Source organism: Rhineura floridana, chromosome 17 (assembly GCF_030035675.1).
Source record: "Rhineura floridana isolate rRhiFlo1 chromosome 17, rRhiFlo1.hap2, whole genome shotgun sequence".
NCBI classification, from domain to species: Eukaryota; Metazoa; Chordata; class Lepidosauria; order Squamata; family Rhineuridae; genus Rhineura; species Rhineura floridana.
The window spans coordinates 14,218,415-14,239,822 of record NC_084496.1 but is presented as its reverse complement, the minus strand read 5'-3'; the positions used below and the strand labels follow the sequence as shown (position 1 = coordinate 14,239,822).

The 21,408-nt window shown below is 44.6% G+C and overlaps 1 protein-coding gene across 2 annotated transcripts in view; it reads right to left on the bottom strand.

The window, feature by feature from the left end:
- Positions 1-1,022: 1,022 nt before the first annotated feature.
- The window catches only part of LOC133371868 (acyl-coenzyme A synthetase ACSM3, mitochondrial-like), a 35,148-nt gene continuing 14,762 nt past the window's right edge, over positions 1,023-21,408 (bottom strand). The window contains exons 5-14 of one of the 2 annotated variants that reach the window (XM_061599768.1): positions 20,041-20,184; positions 18,379-18,535; positions 16,824-16,903; positions 14,282-14,405; positions 13,581-13,661; positions 13,303-13,404; positions 10,864-10,991; positions 6,100-6,199; positions 5,743-5,862; positions 1,023-1,702 (exon numbers count right to left, since the gene is read on the bottom strand). In XM_061599768.1, the coding sequence (XP_061455752.1) occupies positions 1,613-1,702; positions 5,743-5,862; positions 6,100-6,199; positions 10,864-10,991; positions 13,303-13,404; positions 13,581-13,661; positions 14,282-14,405; positions 16,824-16,903; positions 18,379-18,535; positions 20,041-20,184 (1,126 nt within the window). In that variant the 3' untranslated portion in view covers positions 1,023-1,612. The remainder of the gene's footprint in view (positions 1,703-5,742; positions 5,863-6,099; positions 6,200-10,863; positions 10,992-13,302; positions 13,405-13,580; positions 13,662-14,281; positions 14,406-16,823; positions 16,904-18,378; positions 18,536-20,040; positions 20,185-21,408) is intronic. The other variant, XM_061599769.1, reaches the window with a different exon arrangement.

Below are 21,408 nucleotides of genomic sequence, written 5' to 3'. Positions count from 1 at the left end.
ATCAGTGAGAATAACATACATAAATGGATGTGGTAATGGAAAATTGCTTGCAAATAAGCATATATTAAAGGAAATTGTATACAAAAATGTGGCATGCTAGAAGAAATGTGCAGAGAAATGTGTTTAATTTTTCATGCACGCTGTAGCCCCATGCAAGCTGATGTAGAAAATGGAGTGAAAGGAAGACTGGAAAAATTAGAAACTAACCAACAATGGCCAATTCAACTGTCCCTAGGAAAGCCGTCCTTCTTGACCTGAGAGTACTTTTCCATTCAGAGTGCATTTCCACTTCCAACCTCCAAAGGGAAGTGACTCATCATTTGGAAAGGATTGTCACCTTGTAGTGGTGAGTGGGCTTGTGTGTTCCAATGAACCCTGTGAGCGATGCCTTCGGGAGTCATGTGCTCCCAGCAGGGTCACCCACGGCGGTAAGGTCGAGGGAGAGGAACCAGACAAAGAACAATCCAAGAAAGTCCTCAACGGCAGAACAGGCGGAGGATAACAATGTGTATGTTACAACAGCTGTGAAGGCGGATGACGGCTGCAGCAGATAAAGGACTTCCAATCGTCATGGTACCCATGGCATTGGATCAAAGCCTTTTTCTGTCAAGATTGTGTGTTGATCATTGTGCACCGATCTTCCCACATAAAACAAATTCACACACAGGTATCTTTCATGACAAAAGTCCCATGGCGAATGGCGACAGGGGCAGGACTGTGAAATCCAGAAGCCCCTAGTCATGGTCTGGTACATCGGTGGTGGATACAGATTCAGACAGATCCATTGTTAAAGACTATATTTTGGAAGACAATCATACACAGTCACAAGTGATCTCCAAGAGTGGTTAGAGTGTTGGACTATGACCTGGGAGACCAGGGTTCGAATCCCCACACAGCCCTGAAGCTCACTGGTGACCTTGGGCCAGTCACTGCCTCTCACCCTCAGAGGAAGGCAATGGTAAACCACCTCTGAATACCGCTTACTGTGAAAACCCTATTCGTAGGGTCGCCATAAGTCGGAATCAACTTGAAGGCTATTCATTTTATTTTCATTGTCAGACTTCATGCATAGACAGAAACCCCATAATATGTTACCGTATGCTCAGTGGTGTCTTATTTACCAGTGTCAGTTATAAGCAAGCAAATTAATCATTTTACAGCCATGATGAGGCAATGGAACTTTGTTGAATGCTGACATCCAAATAACCACAGAGGGAAAGAGTTCACCATCAGCACCATGATCATTTGTCTGCTCATCCATCCTGTGAGACTGTTGAGACAAATAACAGCCAATCCTTTCATGTTGGTTTCAGAGTCCCATTAGGCTTTCACCCCCTCTTACTTTTTTAGGAGCAAGGTCACAGCAGGGTCCCTATGTCTCCAGTGTCCTATGAGCCAATCAGAGTGAAAGGAGATGAATCAGCCACTGAGAAGACTCTTTTCAGTAGCTAACACTGTCCCCTTTCATGGTTATTGGTTCCTAGGGATGTCTGTTGTTGTGGGAGAAGGTATTAACAAGGATATCATTCTCAACACAGGAGCAAAAAAACACACAGAAGAGGTGGTGTGGTTTTGACTATCATGAAGGGACCCTGCACTTCTGAATTTGCCACTATGCTACTGTCCCCCACTCCTTCTTCCTCAGCTCCTTCCTTTGGATTTTTCCAGAAATTGTCTTGGGTAAGTGGTGCACAAACTCAATCTATGGAAAGAGAAAGAGAGAATGGTTGAGCACACTTATTTTTTTAAAAAAACATCAACATTTCAAAAAAGAATAGAAAAAAGCTATTTATTTCTACTCTTACATTTCCATATCTCATATTCCATTAGTTAACAAAGCAAGTCCATCTCTCTACCACTTTGTTGTTCTGCAGTCTTCCTTCTCTCCTATGAACCAGTATGGTGGGTTGTATCCAGTGTTAGTCCTACTACTCATGGTAGACCCATTAGAATTCATGGACACACCTTAGGTCCATTAATTTCAGCGGGTCTGCTCTGAGTATAACTTAGTTGGCTACAGCTCAGTCAGCTTATCCACTTCTACCAATTCTAGACATTTCAATAACCATTCCCAATCAGTTGGAGTTTGCTGATATTTTTGTTTCCCACATACCAACTTTTATTGAACATTGTATTCGTTAATTGTGTGTGTGTGTGTGTGGGGGGGAAACCCACATGACAGAAGAATATCATTATGCATGGCATGATGAAAATGGATAGGAAGAAGTTTTTTATCCCTCGTTCATAATAACTAGAACTCGGTGAAGCTGAATATTGGAAGATTCAGGACGGACAAAAGAAAGTCATTTGCTCCTAAAAGATATAGTGATGGCAACCGACTTGGATGACTTTCAAAGAAGGTGACTAGTCATTTGGCTATGCTCACTTGGATTCCAGAAGTCTGGGAACAGAGTCGCTCTTCCACTCCCAGGAGAAAGCAGAACAGCAATGATTGGGTGATGTTAAGCCCTCCACATCTGGAAGCACCCATTTGTCTCTATTTATTTATCTATTTAGTTATTACATTTCTGTCCTGCCCTTCCTCCCAAGGGGGCCCAGGCCAGCAAACAACAGAACAGCAAAACAATACAATGAAAAAACATTTAAAACATTAAGAATATCTAAAAACTGTAGACAAATTCATGGAGAATAATGCTCTCAAGGGCTGCTAGCCACAATGGCTGCTAGCCACAATGGCTGTGGTCCACCGCCACTGTCTAGAGATGTGAAAGCCCGGTGAGGGGGGAATGGAAAAATGGGGGGGGACATTCCCCCCCCCCATTTCCAATAGGAAAAAATCGGGGAAAACAAACAAAAATTTCCTCCCAGATTTTTCCCTAGCCCTTCACATCTCTGCCACTGTCACAGATCCAAGGCTGTTCTTCAGCTCTGGATTTCCTTTTGTGAAGGATAGAGAAATCTGAAGGGGTCTTGCCTGCTGCATGTGCAGTTTTGCCCTGAGTACAATGGGACTTACTCCTAGGCAAGTGGGTGCATGCCCCTCTCCACCCTGAGAAACAAGAGGCATGATCAGAGTTCAAGGACACATCCCAGCCAAGGAAAAACATTCAAGGGGGTTGCAAAGCAGGACCAGCAGGGTGTGAGGCCGGAGGAAAAGGTGTGTGCGTGTTGAAAATCATTACATAAAAATCCAATCCGCTACAATAGCGAATAAGTGAATTAATGGAAAATTCTGGACCAAGTCCAAATTGGGTGGAATTCTAACACATCCCTAGTCAGGATGATGGGAGTTGTTATGTAAAATGTCTGGCAGGTCTGAGGCTATGGAAGGCTGATATAATTTAACATTGGACTAGGGAGTAGCTGCGGTTGGAACAGCTCTTGATGGCGCCCTGCAAGTTGAAACCATTAAAAGACCAGTCTTTGATAGCAGGGGAACCTTCAGTCCTCCGGCCTAATAAGGCCTACTGGACTTCCCATTTGGCCTACGAGGCCATTTTGGACAAGCCACACTCACCTGCCCTACACCTCATGCAGAGGTGGTTGGTGCCCATTGGGACTGGTGGGGTGGCAAGCAGGGAGGCCAACAGTAGGCGGAGCCAGAGCCAATGACAGGCGGAGCCAGAGCCAACGACATGCAGATGCAACTCATTTTAGTTTTGTCCCTATCCTCCTTTCTGCTGAGTTCTATAATGGCAAGACTAAGGAGGAGGACGTTAGCCACCAGGGACACCCCTTGTAAGTATGAAACCAGACCTTCCTTTTTGAATGAGACTTTTAAGCAGAGACTTTACCCCACTCTGCATCTGTGTTGGAATTGTTTTTACGATGTCTTTAAAGTGTTTTGTTTTTAAGATGTTTTATAGATGTTTTTAGTGTTCTGTCGCTTGTTTGCCCCTCTGGGCTCCTTCTGGGAAGAAGGGCAGGATACTGTATGAATCTAATAAATAAGAAAGCAGGCAGGTGGGACCTGCCTAAGGGCAGACTGAGGTTGGTGGGGCAGCACCCCATTTGCCCCAATAGACCAGTGACCACTGACGGGAGGACTGCATTTGGATCCTGGGACTCAGGTTTGACACTGCTGTGGTAAAGGCACAGGAGCCCTGACTGTAAAAAGGTTGACAGCCTTGCATCCAGATTTGTTGTTGTTGTTGTTATGTGCCTTCAAGTCAATTACGACTTATGGCGACCCTATGAATCAGTGACCTCCAAGAGCATCTGTTGTGAACCACCCTGTTCAGATCTTGTAAGTTCAGGTCTGTGGCTTCCTTTATGGAATCAATCCATCTCTTGTTTGGTCTTCCTCTTTTTCTACTCCCTTCTGTTTTTCCCAGCATTATTGTCTTTTCTAGTGAATCATGTCTTCTCATGATGTGTCCAAAGTATGATAACCTCAGTTTCATCATTTTAGCTTCTAGTGACAGTTCTGGTTTAATTTGATCTAACACCCAATTATTTGTCTTTTTCGCAGTCCATGGTATGCGCAAAGCTCTCCTCCAACACCACATTTCAAATGAGTTGAGTTTTCTCTTTTCCGCTTTTTTCACTGTCCAACTTTCACATCCATCCATAGAGATCGGGAATACCATAGTCTGAATGATCCTGACTTTAGTGTTCAGTGATACATCCAGATGCATCCAGATTTAGACCCATATAAATCCCCCTCCTCTGCACCCCTTTCCACATCCCTTGTTTGTTGACTGGCTCTGCTTTGGTTTTTAAAGCATCAATAGCTCCTTTCCCTCTGACACCTCCTGATTGTTCTTAAGCAGAAAAAGGCCACCCATCAAGGGGACCAAAAATGTCTTCTGCCTCCTCCTGCAGCCGCAGCAATGAATGGAGCAACCCCAACAACATACTGCCCTGTACCCTTGGAACAGCATCTTTGTATAATTTCTAGAACTGTTACAGACGGTAGTATATTACTCAACATCTACTTTATAAGATCCCTATGGAAAATATTTGCTGGAGTTTAGTTGCAGGAAGAACTTCATCACATCTGGTGAGTTCGTATGCTTGTTGTTGTTTGAGATAATGAAAACTATGTTACTATGTGTCTTCACACACCATGTGGTTAACCTATGGAATTCACTGCCACAAGAGGCCGAGATGGCTGCTAATTTGGATGGCTTTAAAAGAGGATTAGAAAAATTCATGGAGGATGAGGCTATCAATGGCTACTAGCCATGACGGCTATGATCTACCTCCATTGTTGGAGGCATTATGCTTCCGATACCAGTTGTTGGAAACCACAGGAAGGGAGAGTGCTATTGCACTCAGGTCTTGATTCAGGCTCTCCACAGGTGACTGGTTGGCCACTATGAGAACAGGGTGCTGGACTAGATGGACCATTGGCCTGATCCAGGACAGGTCTTCTTATATTCTTACGCTTCTTTATTTGTGCTGGCAGCCAGAAAATTAAGAGCTGAATTTGTGGCTCAGTTCTGAATGTTTCTTCTCATTTGTTATGGCTTATAAACACATGAAACGATAGTCACCCTCCCTCCTAGGCATCCACCTAGAAAGTGGTGGCTAGTGCTACCGGAATGATGGGGCGGACGGCAGGGAGGCCCGCAGTAGGTGGAGCCAGAGCCAATGATAGGCAGAGCCACCCTGTGTCTCAATCTAACTAAGACAGGAGGCAGATGTGGGCTGGCTGACAGCAGGCCGAGCTTGGTGGGGCGGTGCCCCAATTGCCCTAATGGATCACCCTCTGCTGCACCTAAGGTCTTCTATTGCTAAAGCCAGCCGGAGAGAGATGCTCAGGAACACTCCTCTTACCTTTCTGGGGTACTTGTATGGAGCTGTTGCCTTTTTGACATGTTCTTGCAGTTCAAGAATTAATTTTCCTTTCTCCTGCGATTCGTAGGCAGGCGACAGGATGATGAAAGCTTTTACAATCTACAACAAAAATCAAAGAGATGCCACTACAAATGCTTTCACGGCTTACAGCATTCTGCATAAAAGCGGACATATGCTCATTGATATGTATTCACGCCGACTTAGAAATAATGAGCATTATTTGAATAGAAATACAGTGTGTCTCCTCATAGTGGAGGAAGACTGTGACTGGCTGGCCTGTGGCTTTGTCAGTCTGCTGTCCAAGGTACTGACTGTGGATGGGCAACTTCATTTTACCTCTCCTCGGATAGGATCTGGGCTGCTGACGACAGCGGATTCTGCCACGGCTGGGTGCTGCATTAAGGCATTTTCAACTTCATTGGGCCCAATGCGATACCTAATGGGGAGAGGCCATAGCTCAGTAGTAGAACATGTGCTTTGCATACAGAGTCACTGGTTAAATTCTTTTCATCTCCAGTTAAAAGGACCAGGGAGCAGCCTGAGGACTGTAGTCCATGCATTGATAACCTCAAGGCTGGATTACTGCAGTGCACTCTATGAGGAGCTGCCCTTTGGTCTGGTCCAGAATGTGGCGGCCAGACTGCTGATGGGGCACATGGCCGACAACATGCAATGCTGTTGTTTAAACATCTGAACTGGCTGCCTACTTGCTACTGAGCCAGATTCAAGGTCCTTGTATTATACAGCCACTAGAGTGGCTGTATACTATAGCCAGCGGGGATTTTTCACATTCCGCAATATTAAATTGAAAATACCCCACATGACATTCTGATGCTTCCCATAAGCTCATTTGAAAACAAAACCTTACAAAACTTATAGTCCTGAACTCAGAAACGCTTGCTTAACAACCCTGTCAATTTTCATGGTGATACACAAAACAGTCAGAGAGAATAGAGGGTTCAAAGTGTAAAAAGAGAGAAAAAACCTCCAGAGCCCTTTTGGACTTTTTTCTCTGAGAGTTCTCATAATCTGTTGAAATTCATTAAAAATCAGCCATGTTCACAGAGTACCTGTAATCCTAATATTGACCTTGCCCCATACTCTGACCTTCACCTTCTGAAGTTTAAAAGTTAAAAAAATGTCTGGGTGATTTTTAATTAATTTAAGAAATTTAGCATTGAACTCAATTATAAGCCCAGGCATTCTCAGTAAGAACCAACTGTCAGTGTTCTAAAAGCCAGACTCACAGCTGCTGGGCTTGGCTAATCAGGGGGCCACACCCACACCAGACCTTTATTTCAGTTTAGACAGTCATGGCTTCCCCCAAAGAATCCTGGGAAGTGTATTTTGTGAAGGGGGCTAAGAGGAGACTCCTATTCCCGTGACATAGCTCTAGTGGCCAGAGTGGTTTAACAGTCAGCCGCTCTGACTGATGCTCTGTGAGTTGAACAGAACATCTTCTAGCACAGCCTTTCCCAACTAGTGGGCCACCAGATGTTGTTGGACCACAATTCCCATCTTTCCTGACCATTGGCAATGCTGGCTGAGGCTGATGGGTTACCAAATTCTTCCAAGCTACACAGGAAGTGGATTGGACTGTGAAAGACCAACCCAAATTGTGTTTGCATTTTGACAAATTTGTAGGGCTGTCCAATATCTCAGAGAGGAGGTCAGGTCTCCTGCTACCCTGGTGCATTCACTATAGCTGCACAGTTTCTCTGCTTTTTAAAGTTTGATAGAAATATCTCTTGGCTATAGGTATGTTCTTAAACTGCCTATTAGTGAATTAATTTACAAAGCCCTGAACAACTTAGGTACAGGGTACCTTAGGGACCACCTGAACCCTTGTTTCCCAGCTAGATCACTGAGATCATTTGCAAGTGTATTGTTGGTCATCCTGCAAATTGTCAAGGCTCATTTGATGTTGACCCAGCCCACTGGAATGAGGTGCTGCCACTGACTGCTGTCCAGTTGGTATTGACCCATGACACTTTTAGGTATAAGGGTATGTGACTGGGTTTTTTTTAATGGTTTCATAGAATCATAGAATAGTAGAGTTGGAAGGGGCCTATAAGGCCCTCAAGTCCAACCCCCTGCGCAATGCAGGAATCCAAATCAAAGCATTCCGGACAGATGGCTGTCCAGCTGCCTCTTAAATGCCTCCAGTGTCAGAGAGCCCACTACCTCACCAGGTAATTGGTTCCATTGTCACATGGCTCTAACAGTTAGGAAGTTTTTCCTGATGTCCAGTTGAAATCCGGCTTCCTGCAACTTGAGCCCATTATTCCGTGTCCTGCACTCTGGGACGATCGAGAAGAGAGATGCTCTTAATTGGGGATTGCCAACCTGGCACCTGCGGGCACCCATTTATTTTATCTGCATTGTATTGTATTTTACTGAATTTTAGTTTGTACGTCGCCTAGAGTGGCTTCGGCCAGATAGGCGACACAAAAATTAAATTTTATTATTATTATTATTATTATTTATTATCATTATTTTTACCCCGCCCTTTTTCCAAAACTGGAACTCACGGCGGCTTCCAGATAAAAGCACACATATAATTAAAAACATACAAAAGTCTAGATTAAAATCGAATTAAACTATTTATAGTATTAAAACCATTCATACATACAATTAAAATAATTCAAACTCAGTTTAAAATAATACAATTAGACAACAGCAATGCAGCACCCTTCAAGTCCTGTCCTTAACAGCTTTCTGTTCCAAAGGCTTGTTGAAATAAAAAAGTCTTTGCTTGCCGACGGAAGGACTGCAAGGAGGGGGCCATTCTTGCTTCCCTAGGAAGGGAGTTCCAAAGCCTCGGGGCAGCCACCGAAAAGGCCCTATCTCGCATCCCCACTAGTCGTGCTTGTGAGGACGTAGGTATTGAGAAAAGGGCCTCTCCTGAGGATCTCAGGGCCCGGGCAGGCTCATATAGGGAGATACGGTCTGACAGATAACCTCCACCTAAGCCATATAGGGCTTTATAGGTCATCACCAGCACTTTGAATTGTGTCCAGAAACAGAGTGGCAACCAGTGGAGCTTTTGTAACAGGGGAGTCATATGGTCCCTGTAACCAGCCCCAGTTAACATTCTGGCTGCAGCACGTTGCACCAACTGAAGTTTCCGAACAGTCTTCAGAGGCAGCCCCACATAGAGCACGTTACAGTAATCTAAACGGGATGTAACTAAGGCATGTGTCACTGTGGCCAGATCAGATGGCTCAAGGAACAGGTGCAGTTGGCGCACTAATCATAATTGTACAAAAGCACTCCTGGCCACCGCAGAAACCTGGGACTCCAAATTTAACACTGAGTCCAGGAGCACACCCAAACTGCAAACCTGCGTCTTCAGGGGGAGTGTAATCCCATCCAGCACAGGCTGAATCCTTATTCCCTGATTTGCCTTTTGACTGACCAGGAGCACCTCTGTCTTGTCTGGATTAAGCTTCAATTTGTTTGCCTTCATCCAGTCCACCACTGATGACAGACACCGGTTTAAAACCAAGACAGCTTCCTTGGAGTTAGGTGGAAAGGAGAAGTAGAGTTGGGTGTCATCAGCATACTGATGGCACCGAACCCCAAACCCCCGGACAACCTCTCCCAGTGGTTTCATGTAGATGTTAAATAGCATGGGGGACAAAACTGAGCCCTGAGGGACCCCACAGGCCAACGGCCAAGGAGTCGAACAGGAATCCCCCAGCACCACTTTCTGGGTTCGTTCCTCCAGGAAGGAACGGAGCCACTGTAAAACAGTGCCCCCAAGTCCCATCCCAGCAAGGCGGTCCAGAAGGATACCATGGTCAATGGTATCGAAAGCCGCTGAGATGTCCAGCAGAACCAACAGGGGCACACTCTCCCTGTCCAATTCTCTGCGTAGGTCGTCCACCAAGGCGACCAAAGCCGTCTCCGTCCCATAACCAGGCCTGAAACCAGACTGAAATGGATCTAGATACTCCATTTCATCCAGGAATCCCTGGACCTGGGAGGCCACCACACGCTCTATTACCTTGCCCAAAAATGGGATATTGGACACCGGCTGATAATTATCCATTATGGAGGGATCCAGGGAGGGCTTTTTCAACAAAGGCCTTACAACTGCCTCCTTTAGGCACACTGGAACTCTGCCTTGTTGTAAGGAGGGATTGATCACTCCTTTCACCCACTCAGCCAGTCCCTCTCTGGCGCTATTAATGAGCCAGGAAGGGCAGGGGTCTAGAAGACATGTGGTGGCTCTCACCTCTCCAAGGATCCTGTCCACATCCTCGGGCTGTACAAATTGAAAAGAATCCATTATTATTGGACAGGCAGGAGCCAAAGTTACATCCACTGAGACTGTATCAACTATAGCATCCAAGTCGGAATGAATCTGAATGATTTTATCTGCAAAGGCCTTCACTGGTGCTCCCAGGAAGGAGCCCCAGACTGTGAGTTTTCATTTTTTTTAAAAAGTAAGTCTCTAGCCCTCTTAGAAAGAAAGTTGTGACACAAAATGTGCAGGTACCTTTTTGAGCGATTTCTGTGAAAAGAGCAAGCCTGGCTACGCCCACCTGTTAGTGTTTTTAACCAATGAGTGAAGTCAGAGTTGTGATCGATAAGTGTGTTGTTTGGACACCAGGCAATAGGAATCCCTGGAGTCCTAAAGAGCTTCTGTTTCTCCCTCACTTTAGTGCACTTTTTCTGCTTCTGTCTTTTTCTCTAGTGGCCTTTGGAATGTCTGTCGTTTGCCCCCCCTCTTTTTACCTAGCAACCCAGATGCATCGTTCCTGTGGTGGGTTCTTAACATTTCCCCCTAATGTATGCATTTTTGTAAACATTGTCTGGTTGCTGAACTGCATTGCAAAATTTGGATAAGTGTAAATTTTGAAGATAGCTGTGTTTCAGTTCTCATATTGTTTTGGAAATTGTGGATTTGATAAATTTGGCTTTAAATGAGAAATGAAACAAATTTCTCCCCTCTCCCTCGGCTCTGCCCACTACTGGCATGTGGCCCCTGGGAGGTTGCCAGGAGGGAATGCAGCCCTTGAGCTGAAAAAGGTTCCCCACCTCTGCTGCAAATAAATTATTATGCAAAGGGTAAAAAAGAACAGAAAAGTGTACCCAGAGGATAAAATGATGTCATCAGCTCTTGCAACAAACCGCATGTATCCTTCTTCATCCATGATCCCTCTGTCCCCAGTGATGAAGAAATCCCCACGTTCCGTTGAGGCTGTTTTCTCAGGGTCATTCTAAGAACAATGAAGCAGAGATAGCTAAGGCCAGGCTACACACACACAGTCACCTCTTGATCCCTCCGACATCAAGGGGCATCACAGAATCATAGAATAGCAGAGTTGGAAGGGGCCTACAAGGCCATCGAGTCCAACCCCCTGCTCAATGCAGGCATCCTGCATGTGTGAACGACTCATGACGGATCTAGCAGTCTTGATTGGAGAACTGCATTGCAAAATTCAAAGAAGTGAAGATCTCATATTTTTTCAGATATATGTTTTCATATTTTTTCAGAAACATGTTTTCATATTTTTTCAGAAATTGTGAATTGGAGAGATTTGGCTTTAAATGTGAGCTTAATAGAATTTCTTCCCCATCTCTAGCCACAAATCATCAGAAAACAAGTAATGTTCAGCTGGATCAGACTGAAGGCCTATCTAGTCCAGCATCCTATCTTCCATTGTTAGATGCCTCTGGGAAGCACAAATGTGACACATGAAGTCAATAGGTCCCCTCCCATTGCTGTTCCCAGCAACTGATATTCAGAAATATGGGGCTGCAGCCAACTAAGGCCACAACTGCACCATACAAGTAAAGCACTGTGATACCACTTTATCAGTCATGGCTTCCCCCAAAGAATCCTGGGAACTGTAGTTTGTTAAAACTGATGAAAGTTGTTAGGAGATCCCTATTCTTCTCACAGCGCTACAGTCCTCTTTCCAGGGAACTTAGTGTTAAAACAGCATAACACATTAGGCAACAATACAGGAAAATTAAGCTGGTGGCTCTTAAAGCACACTTCATCTTCTTAATGTCTGTTGAAAAAGCACTCAGAATCTTCAGGCACTGGGGACTTTAAGACTGGATTACTGCAATGCACTCTATGTGGGGCTCCCCTGGTGCTTGATCCAGAAGCTGCAGTTAGTGTAAAATGCTGCAGCATGGCTACTGACAGGAATGAGACCCTGCCAATGTATAACATCTCTGTTAAGAGAACTGCACTGGCTGTCGATCTGCTACCAGGCCAAGTTCAAGGTGTTGCTATTAGTATATAGAGCCCATAACAGCTTGGGACCAGATTACCTGTGGGATCGCCTTCCCCCATATATGCCCATTTGTCTCCTTCAATCTTCGGAACTGGCACTGTCACAGGTGCCACATAATACTCCACTCTCATAGCAAATCGATCTTTTAGTGTGTCAACACCTACACTCTGAACATAAGAACATAAGAAGAGCCTGCTGGATCAGGCCAGTGGCCCATCTAGTCCAGCATCCTGTTCTCACAGTGGCCAACCAGGTGCCCGGGGGAAGCCCGCAAGCAGGACCCGAGTGCAAGAACACTCTCCCCTCCTGAGGCTTCCGGCAACTGGTTTTTAGAAGCATGCTGCCTCTGACTAGGGTGGCAGAGCACAGCCATCACGGCTAGTAGCCATTGATAGCCCTGTCCTCCATGAATTTGTCTAATCTTCTTTTAAAGCCATCCAAGCTGGTGGCCATTACTGCAACTTGTGGGAGCAAATTCCATAGTTTAACTATGCGCTGAGTAAAGAAGTCCTTCCTTTTGTCTGTCCTGAATCTTCCAACATTCAGCTTCTTTGAATGTCCACGAGTTCTAGTATTATGAGAGAGGGAGAAGAACTTTTCTCTATCCACTTTCTCAATGCCATGCATAATTTTATACACTTCTATCATGTCTCCTCTGATCCGCCTTTTCTCTAAACTAAAAAGCCCCAAATGCTGCAACCTTTCCTCGTAAGGGAGTCGCTCCATCCCCTTGATCATTCTGGTTGCCCTCTTCTGAACCTTTTCCAACTCTATAATGTCCTTTTTGAGATGAGGCGACCAGAACTGTACACAGTATTCCAAATGCGGCCGCACCATAAATTTATACAACGGCATTATGATATCGGCTGTTTTATTTTCAATACCTTTCCTAATTATCCCTAGCATGGAATTTGCCTTTTTCACAGCTGCCGCACACTGGGTTGACATTTTCATCTGGAACTCTTTGACTAGTGAGAAAAGGCATGCACCTTCGCTGTATTCTTTTAGGCTCCCACTTAAAACATGTTTGTTTAGGGAAGCCTATCCAGACATGTAGAAAGTTTGCATGTGTTTTAAATCCCCTTTTAGCTCACTGTTGATTTTAATTATCTTTTGAATGTTTTTAAATACCCGTTTTTAATAGTCTTTTATTGACCATTTTAATGTTCTGTGCTTTTTGTAAACTGCTTAGAGGTTTTATTACAAGCAAGCGGTATGTAAATGTTGTTAAATAATGTATTCCGTGAAGGACGTCCAACCTTTTGAAAGGGTTCTTCCTTACCACATAGCCAGAAAAGAGACCTAGAGGCCTTTGCGGTTTGATTTTAACAGCAATGTCTCCTTCTTCCCCAGGAGGCAGGCGATTGCCATGTTCATCGATTATCTAGAAAGAAGGAAAACCAGTGATTGGTTATGTGAGCTTTTCCCTTTTGTTTCTTTAGCTGAGTGTTAAGGTTTTATTGAAATGGGCATATACGGTGTCCTGGGGTGATCATGGAACGTGGGCTATTATGGCTGACCGCGAGCTTTCTCTGTATGATATATATTATATATGCCTACCTGGACATCAAAGGGAGGGGCCGGCGTTCCAATAAAGCCAGGCTTGACTTTCATACCTCTCCTAGTTGAACATATCATAGTCTGTGAAAACAAATGGTAGATACACAATCAGCTCTCTCTCTCTGTGAAACTATGGCTTTTAATGGAGTAGAGATCTCTTTAGTTGGCTTTTATTATCTACAGATTTGGGGAAGGGCCATAGTTCAGTTCACCTGGACCTGCAACAAAGGTTGCAACATGGAATGCTCCTGTTTGGGATTCCAAACAGCCAGCTACACCCTTTTCCAGGCTACTCCATTCTATTACCTCCCCTCACCCAAGCCGGATTCAATCGGAGACCTTCTGTGTCACCTTGAGCTTGGCCTCTAGTATGTGGATTTCCCCCATTACTCCCTGTGTATAAATATGCTACACAGAACTTGGAAAAGTTACTTTTTTGAACTACAACTCCCACCAGCCCAATCCAGTGGCCATGCTGGCTGGGGCTGATGGGAGTTGTAGTACAAAAAAGTAACATTTCCAAGCTCTGTTGCTACATATGATTGCCTTGTGGGCAAGGTGCTTGCAACTTAGGTGTACTATGAAGAAGTCATTTATGTGTGATTAGTATGGACTGAGGGGCATCCTCCCAGTGGGAGAGTTTGGGGAGAAGCCCATCCATGGTTTCTGCTGCTTGAGCACAATCATATATGCCAGCATACGGTCTCTGTCTGCCCGTAGCCTTCATAGATTTGCAGGCCTGTCTGTGCTTTCCACTGCTCCATCAGTTCAGTGTTGGTTGGCTCCCCACCAGTCAGGCAACGTCTCAGGCTCTTGAACTTGTACCTGAACAAGTATACGAAGAAGCATTTAGTTCCCCTAAAAGAGTTGACTGCATACAGGCATAGATTAGAACTGTCGCCCTCCAGATGTTGTTGGATTCTAACTCCCATCAGCCCCAGTGAGATGTGTTGGGGAATTCTGACTTATTTGTTCCATGTCCAGGATGGAAATCAATCCAGCACATATGATGGGTATTAATTGTTGTTGTTGCTTTTGGTCCGCAAGTGATATGCCACTGATTCCATATTCCCCTCTTTGCATTTTGTTTCCTTTGCATTGAAATGAATGGGGCTGAACAAGGTAAAGACTATGTAATTTATGTAATTTATATAATTAATTATGTAACTGTAATTTCATAGTGGACAGCAAGACAAATAACATAGTTTTGGCAGAAGACAAACTGCAGCAAAATGGAAACAGTGCTGCATGCGACGAATACAGGGTGAAGTGGAAAATGCTGCCTTCTTACATCTCTAGGTCTGGCCAGCATGGCCAATGCTCAGGAATGATGGAATGGGGGGGGGGATAGAAAATGGAGTAAGTAAAAGGTGCATAATGAAACAAAGTTTACCAATGTGCAACAACCTGAACAATGTTTGGAACTACAACAGTGAATGGAGTAAGGAAATAGTTTTCCCCCTTGCACACTTGTTGTAACAATCTGCCAGGATATTACATTTGTGGCTGGGAATCTGATTATGGCTACCTTTCTTATGACTTGAAGTAGCTGTGACCAGAGTCCCAGCTGCAAGAGAACATAATGTCCTGACAGGTTGTTACAAAGGACTGTGCAAGGAAAAAGAAGAGAACCAATATTTTCTAAACTAAATGGGTGCAAAATTCACAGTATGGGCCAACTCCAGATCATTGAACCAAAGCATGATCTCAATTTGACTTGAAATTAACTCTGCTGAAAACTCAGCACAATATTTAATCCAGTACATGAAGGTTACCCAGGTTTGTACAGATCTTGGCTACTGGTCCTGGACTACCTAATGCAGAGTTTCCAGTTCTGATCTATATGTTGGGTAGGAATTTACAACCATAGTATGGGGTGGTAGATGTGGATGTTCATGTTTGGATACTCCCAAATAGCAAACTAGCATATCAGGGGGAGAAATTGTTTAACCCTGGGGTCACCAATGTAGCAGCCATGAATGCAACCTTGAGACCTTCTGGTGTCCACGAAGCTTCTGAAATCATCCCTCCCATTCACTGCCACTTTTGTCTTGAGGTGGCGAGGGTGATTATCTCCCCCTTGTTAAGGGTGCTTAGAGCTGTTAGGAGACTGCTATTCCCCTCACAGAGTGACAGTTCCCAGCATTCCCTGGGAAGAGGGATTGATTGTCAAGCCATTATAGGAATTATAGCTCTGTGAAGGGAATAGGGGTCTCTCAACAGCTCTAAGCGCCTTTAACAAACGACAGTTCCCAGGCTTCTTTAGGGGTAGCCACTATTATTTAAAGTGGTATGATACTGATTTAAATGTGTAGTGCAGATGGGGCCTTCCTGTCTGGGAGGAGATTCATCCATGGGAGTAGAGAGAGAAGCAGCCAAAGAGGTTGGCGCCCATGGTACTCTCTCAAAATTCCACATATGCACATGAGCCCACTGATTTGGTCTTTGCCTTCTCCCTGATTTGCTACTTTTCTACATGCGGGACTGTTTCGAGACTGGGAGCATTTGCACATTCCCACCAGCAGTGTGAAGTGTTATAGTTTCAGCTGCACAGTGCCGCATGATTATTCTGAAGGTACAATTGGTGCCTGCTACAAAACATTGCAATGTGAAGTACTTCTGTTCAAGAATCCAGCCAGCCAAATAGTGATGCTCCTTCTCAGAGTACTCCATTCCATTCCCCTCCTTTGGTTTTCCCTTCCCCTCACAACAGTCAGTCAGCGTTCCATGCCCACTGAGCATGCTCAGCCCTCATTAGAGTATTTTGTTACCCTCACAACAGTCAGTGAGAATTCTGTTCCCATTGGGCATGCACAGTGCTCTTGCTGCAAACCTTGGGGTTTCCCTGAGCATGTTGATAATCCCCCTGTTGTGCACAGATGGTGCCAGTTTGGCTACATAAGGGCTCCCAGTGGAGACTGGTGGCTCCGATGTCAGGACAGTGAATCCACCCCAGGTTTTACTCCAAGCTTTCAAGGAGCTGTCCAGAGTTCTGAATCTCTGGGAATAGGTTTCAGCACCTTGGGCAGCTTCTTAAAAGTTTGTACTATAACCTGGAGTAGATTCATGGCCCGCTGACATCGGAACTACCAGTCTCCACTGTCTCTAACAGGAAAAACTGACAGTGGGAAGCACAACAAAAGAGTCAACTCAGGTAGAGGGACTAAAACATCCAGGAAGTTAACTTGCGCTAAGAGCTTTAGAAGGCACCGCCATGCTACTTTGCAAGGCAGACAGGCATACCTGCTAACGTCGTGCTGAAGAAGCATGCGGTAAATAGTTGGGGCGCCACAGAAAACTGTCACTGGATACTTAGTGAGAGTCTACGGAAAACACACACAAACAGACTCCTAATGCATCATGTGATTCCGAAATCCAGGCTTTGTATTTTAACTCTAAACTTTGTTGTCTGAAATGCTTTTCTGCAAGGTCAAAGAGTTTTTGAGCTGTCCCAAGAAAAGGACACAGATTTCCTGTCTCCCTCAAACAGAGCGAGGATAACAGTAGTGAGTTGGCGAGGGACCATTGCTCAGTGAGTACAGCTTTGAATGCAGAAGGTTCCAGGTTAAATTCCCAGCATCTCTGGAGAACCTCAGGACTGGGGGCAGAGTGCGGCCCCTTCAGGCGCCTCTGTCTGGCCTTTGCAACTCTCCCCAACCACATCCCCTTTCCCCAGGCCACACCCTCACTACCCTTGCTTTGCCCTCTCTTTGAGGGTTTTTGCTTGGCTGGCATGTGCCCTTGAGCTCTGATCATGCCTCTTGCTTGGCTGGGTGGAGGAGAGAGAGGGGTGTGTGAGTGTGTGGATGTAGAAACCAGCCTACCATGCAAAGGAAGGATTTACATTTGTTGCTCTGCCCATTTTTGCCTCTGGTCCTAGCCGGCCACTGGCATGTGGCTCTCAGAAGGTTTCTCCCAGAAAGGAATGTGGACCTCCAGTTGAAAATGGTTCCCTACCCCTGGGTTAGAAGGATCGGGTAGCAGAGAGATGGAAAAGGACTCTACTAGAGACCCATTGCCAGGTGGACTATATAGTACCCTGGTGTGCCACTGGCACTATTATGAAACATAGGAAGCTGCCTTATGCTGAGTCAGACCATTAGTCCTTCTAGCACAGTATTGTCTGCAGTGACTGGCAGTGGAGCACCAGGGTTTTCAATAGGGGTCCCTCCCAGCCCTATCTGGAAGGACTGGAGATTGAACCTGGGACCCATTCTGTATGGAAAGCAGGTGCTCTGCTACCGGCGATGAAAGGATCTGTCAATTTCCGTTCTCCCAGTTTCTCATTTTTCCAATCATAAGTTCAGTTCTCCATATTTTTTAAAATCCTCATGAAAATTATTTGGTATTTTGGTTCAAATTTCTCAGAATAAACCCATTTTTGTATGCAGTTTTGACTCATGTACACATTTTCGCAAGCAATTTCTCCTAATATCATGCATTTTTGTATGTTAGTTCCGCAAATACATTCATTTATATGCACATTTTCCCCAAACATATGCATTTTTCTAAACATTTTTTGGCTGGAGAACTGCATCACAAAATTTGGATATGAGTGAATTTTGAAGGATGGCTGTATTTCTGTATTCATGTTGTTTTGGAAAGTGTGAATTTGATGAATTTGGCTTTAAATGCAAGTTGAATTGCATTTCTCCCCCATCCCTATGACCACTGAGTCACAGCTGGACTTCCGGGCTGGACTTTATGGAGAAAACCCTGGATCCATGCACCCTATATTCATAGGAGCCCTCAAAGGAAGCACCCTGGCCTTCTATACTGCATGTACATCTGGGCTTACCATGAGAGCAACCGTCGGATTGTACTGGCGCATGCCGTGTGAAAAGACACACGCCCCTTGGATCCATGTAGGGTACAAATTGCTGAAGGCAAATTTGATCCAACCTGTGTCAGACATACTCCAGATCACATCTGAAGAGCTTAGATCCATCCAGTACCTGTTAATAAGGAGGCAAACACAAGTGTTTTTGAATTACATTTAATTAAACTAACTTAGGCCTGAAGGCCAAACTAGATATGATGCAGGCAATCTGTGATAGGATCTCTTTATTCTAAGACTTATGAACATAAGAAGAGCCTACTGGATTAGGCCGATGGCCCATCTAGTCCACCATCCTCACAGTGGCCAAACAGATGCCTATGGGAAGCCTGCAAACAGAATCTAAGAGCTCTCTCCCAACTTGTGATTCCCAGTAACTGGCACTTCCTCTGACAGTGAAGGCAGAACATAGACATTATGGCTAGTAGCCATTGATAGCCTTCTCCTCCATGAGTTTGTCTAATCCTCTTTTAAAGCCATCCAAGTTGGTGGCCATCACTGTCTCCTGTTGAAGTGAATTCCACAGTTTAACTATGCATTGTGTGAAGAAGTCTTTTGTCTCTTCTGAATCTTCCAACAAGCTGCAGTTAGTTCAGGACAGAGAGGCAAAATTGCTAAGGGGGCTGAATGGGCATTGGGAGCACATCTTGTCAGTCTATAAACCCCTGTACCGCCTTCTGGTTCATGTCTGGGTACCGTTCAAAATGCTGGTGATACCTTGGTCCCAAGCTGTACAGGGGTTTCAAAGGTATCTCAGGGATCGGCTGCCTCCATACCAACCTGACCATTCTCTTCTCTGGGACCCTCCAGGCCCAATCTCTATATGATAATGAGCATTAGTCTACTTACTTCAAAATGTGATAATCCAGCTGTGTTTGGGGGCCCTAGGATTGCAGCCTCTTTGTGGCTTAAGATTTTCTGGACTATAGACACTGCATTAGATGATCATGTGTATCAAAGGTACAGTAAAATGGTACTTCTTTAAGACAGTGGAGGCTGGTCCATTAGGGCAAAGGGGGTTCTGTAACCACCAATCTCAGTCTGCCCTCAGCCTAGGGATGAGCAAATCTATCAGTTTTGGGTTCTCTTGGTTTCCCATTTTTGCAATCAAGTTCAGTTCACATTTCCACATTTTTTTTAAGGTCCTCATGAAAGTTCATCAGGCTTTGAATGTGAATTTCTCCCAATAAACATATCTTATGCAATTTTGCCTAAAAACATTTTTACAGCGCAATTTCCCGTAATACAATGCATTTTTGTATGTTTTTTTTAAAGTAACGTGCATTTTTTATGCACACTACCCCAGTATATGCATTTTGAACATATTAATTGGCTGGAGAGCTGCATTACAAAATTTGGAGAATTTTGCAGTATGGCTGTGGTTCATTTCTCTTATTGTTTGGAAAGTGTGAATTAGGTAGGTTTGCCTTTAAATACAAAGTGAATCAAATGTCTCTGCCATCCCTGATTCAGCCAGTCCCTACATGCCTGTCTTCTGCCTCTGTTTCCAACGACTTCTTGCCTCCCTGGCTTCCCCCCTAACAGTCCCACTGGACTCCAGTCACCACTGCTTTCAGGTGCCCGGAGTCTCTCTCTCTCTTGTGAAGTTTTAGAAATAGATACCTTCCAGTAGCTGTCAGCCCAATCCCCAAACTGCCACAAGAATGTTCCACCATTTTGGGATAACCCGTGGTTCCACTGGTAAAGTAGATGGTCATTGGATCTTTGCTCTTTGTTTTAACAGGTTGGTGACCATCCTCTGCAGCGCTTTAAAACAGAGAAGTGGGCAAGTAAGGCTAAGCCTGGTGCAGTCAAAACCGATGGTCTATGATTTTGGTTTCGGTTTTTATTATTATTTTATTTGCAAATTTAACAATGAGAAGAAAGAAAACACACACAAAGAAGTAATAATAAAATAAAACAAAATGAATAAAAATATTAAAGTTACAAAAATAAGAAATAAAGAAAAAGAAATAATATACGAACGTTACTAATAACCAGAGCTTGGAAAAGTTATTTTTTTGAACTACAGCTCCCATCAGCCCCAGCCAGCATGGCCACTGGATTGGGCTGATGGGAGTTGTAGTTCAAAAAAGTAACTTTTCCAAGCTCTGCTAATAACAACAATAAACTACTGTCAGTTGCTCTTCCAGGTACAATAACCATTACTACATGCATCTTGAGTTAAGAATATCAGCCCTCCGGATGTCCAAATAGGTGTCCACTCAAAATTGGCATCTATATGAAATGTGTTCCAATGTAGCCAGGGCAGTGAGGTCCTCAGCCAATTGCATAACAGACAGTGGGTATTTTTCCTTCCTGGGAGCCAGTGTGGTGTAGTGGTTAGAGTGTTGGACTACGACCTGGGAGACCAGGGTTCGAATCCCCATACAGCCATGAAGCTCACTGAACATAAGAACATAAGAAGAGCCTGCTGGATCAGGCCAGTGGGCCATCTAGACCAGCATCCTGTTCTCACAGTGGCCAACCAGGTGCCCGGGGGAAGCCCGCAAGCAGGACCCGAGTGCAAGGACACTCTCCCCTCCTGAGGCTTCCGGCAACTGGTTTTCAGAAGCATGCTGCCTCTGACTAGGGTGGCACAGCACAGCCATCATGGCTAGTAGCCATTGATAGCCCTGTCCTCTATGAATTTGTCTAATCTTCTTTTAAAGCCATCCGAGCTGGTGGCCATTACTGCATCTTGTGGGAGCAAATTCCATAGTTTAACTATGCGCTGAGTAAAGAAGTCCTTCCTTTTGTCTGTCCTGAATCTTCCAACATTCAGCTTCTTTGAATGTCCACGAGTTCTAGTATTATGAGAGAGGGAGAAGAACTTTTCTCTATCCGCTTTCTCAATGCCATGCATAATTTTATACACTTCTAACATGTCTCCTCTGACCCGTCTTTTCTCTAAATTAAAAAGCCCCAAATGCTGCAACCTTTCCTCGTAAGGGAGTCGCTCCATCCCCTTGATCATTCTGGTTGCCCTCT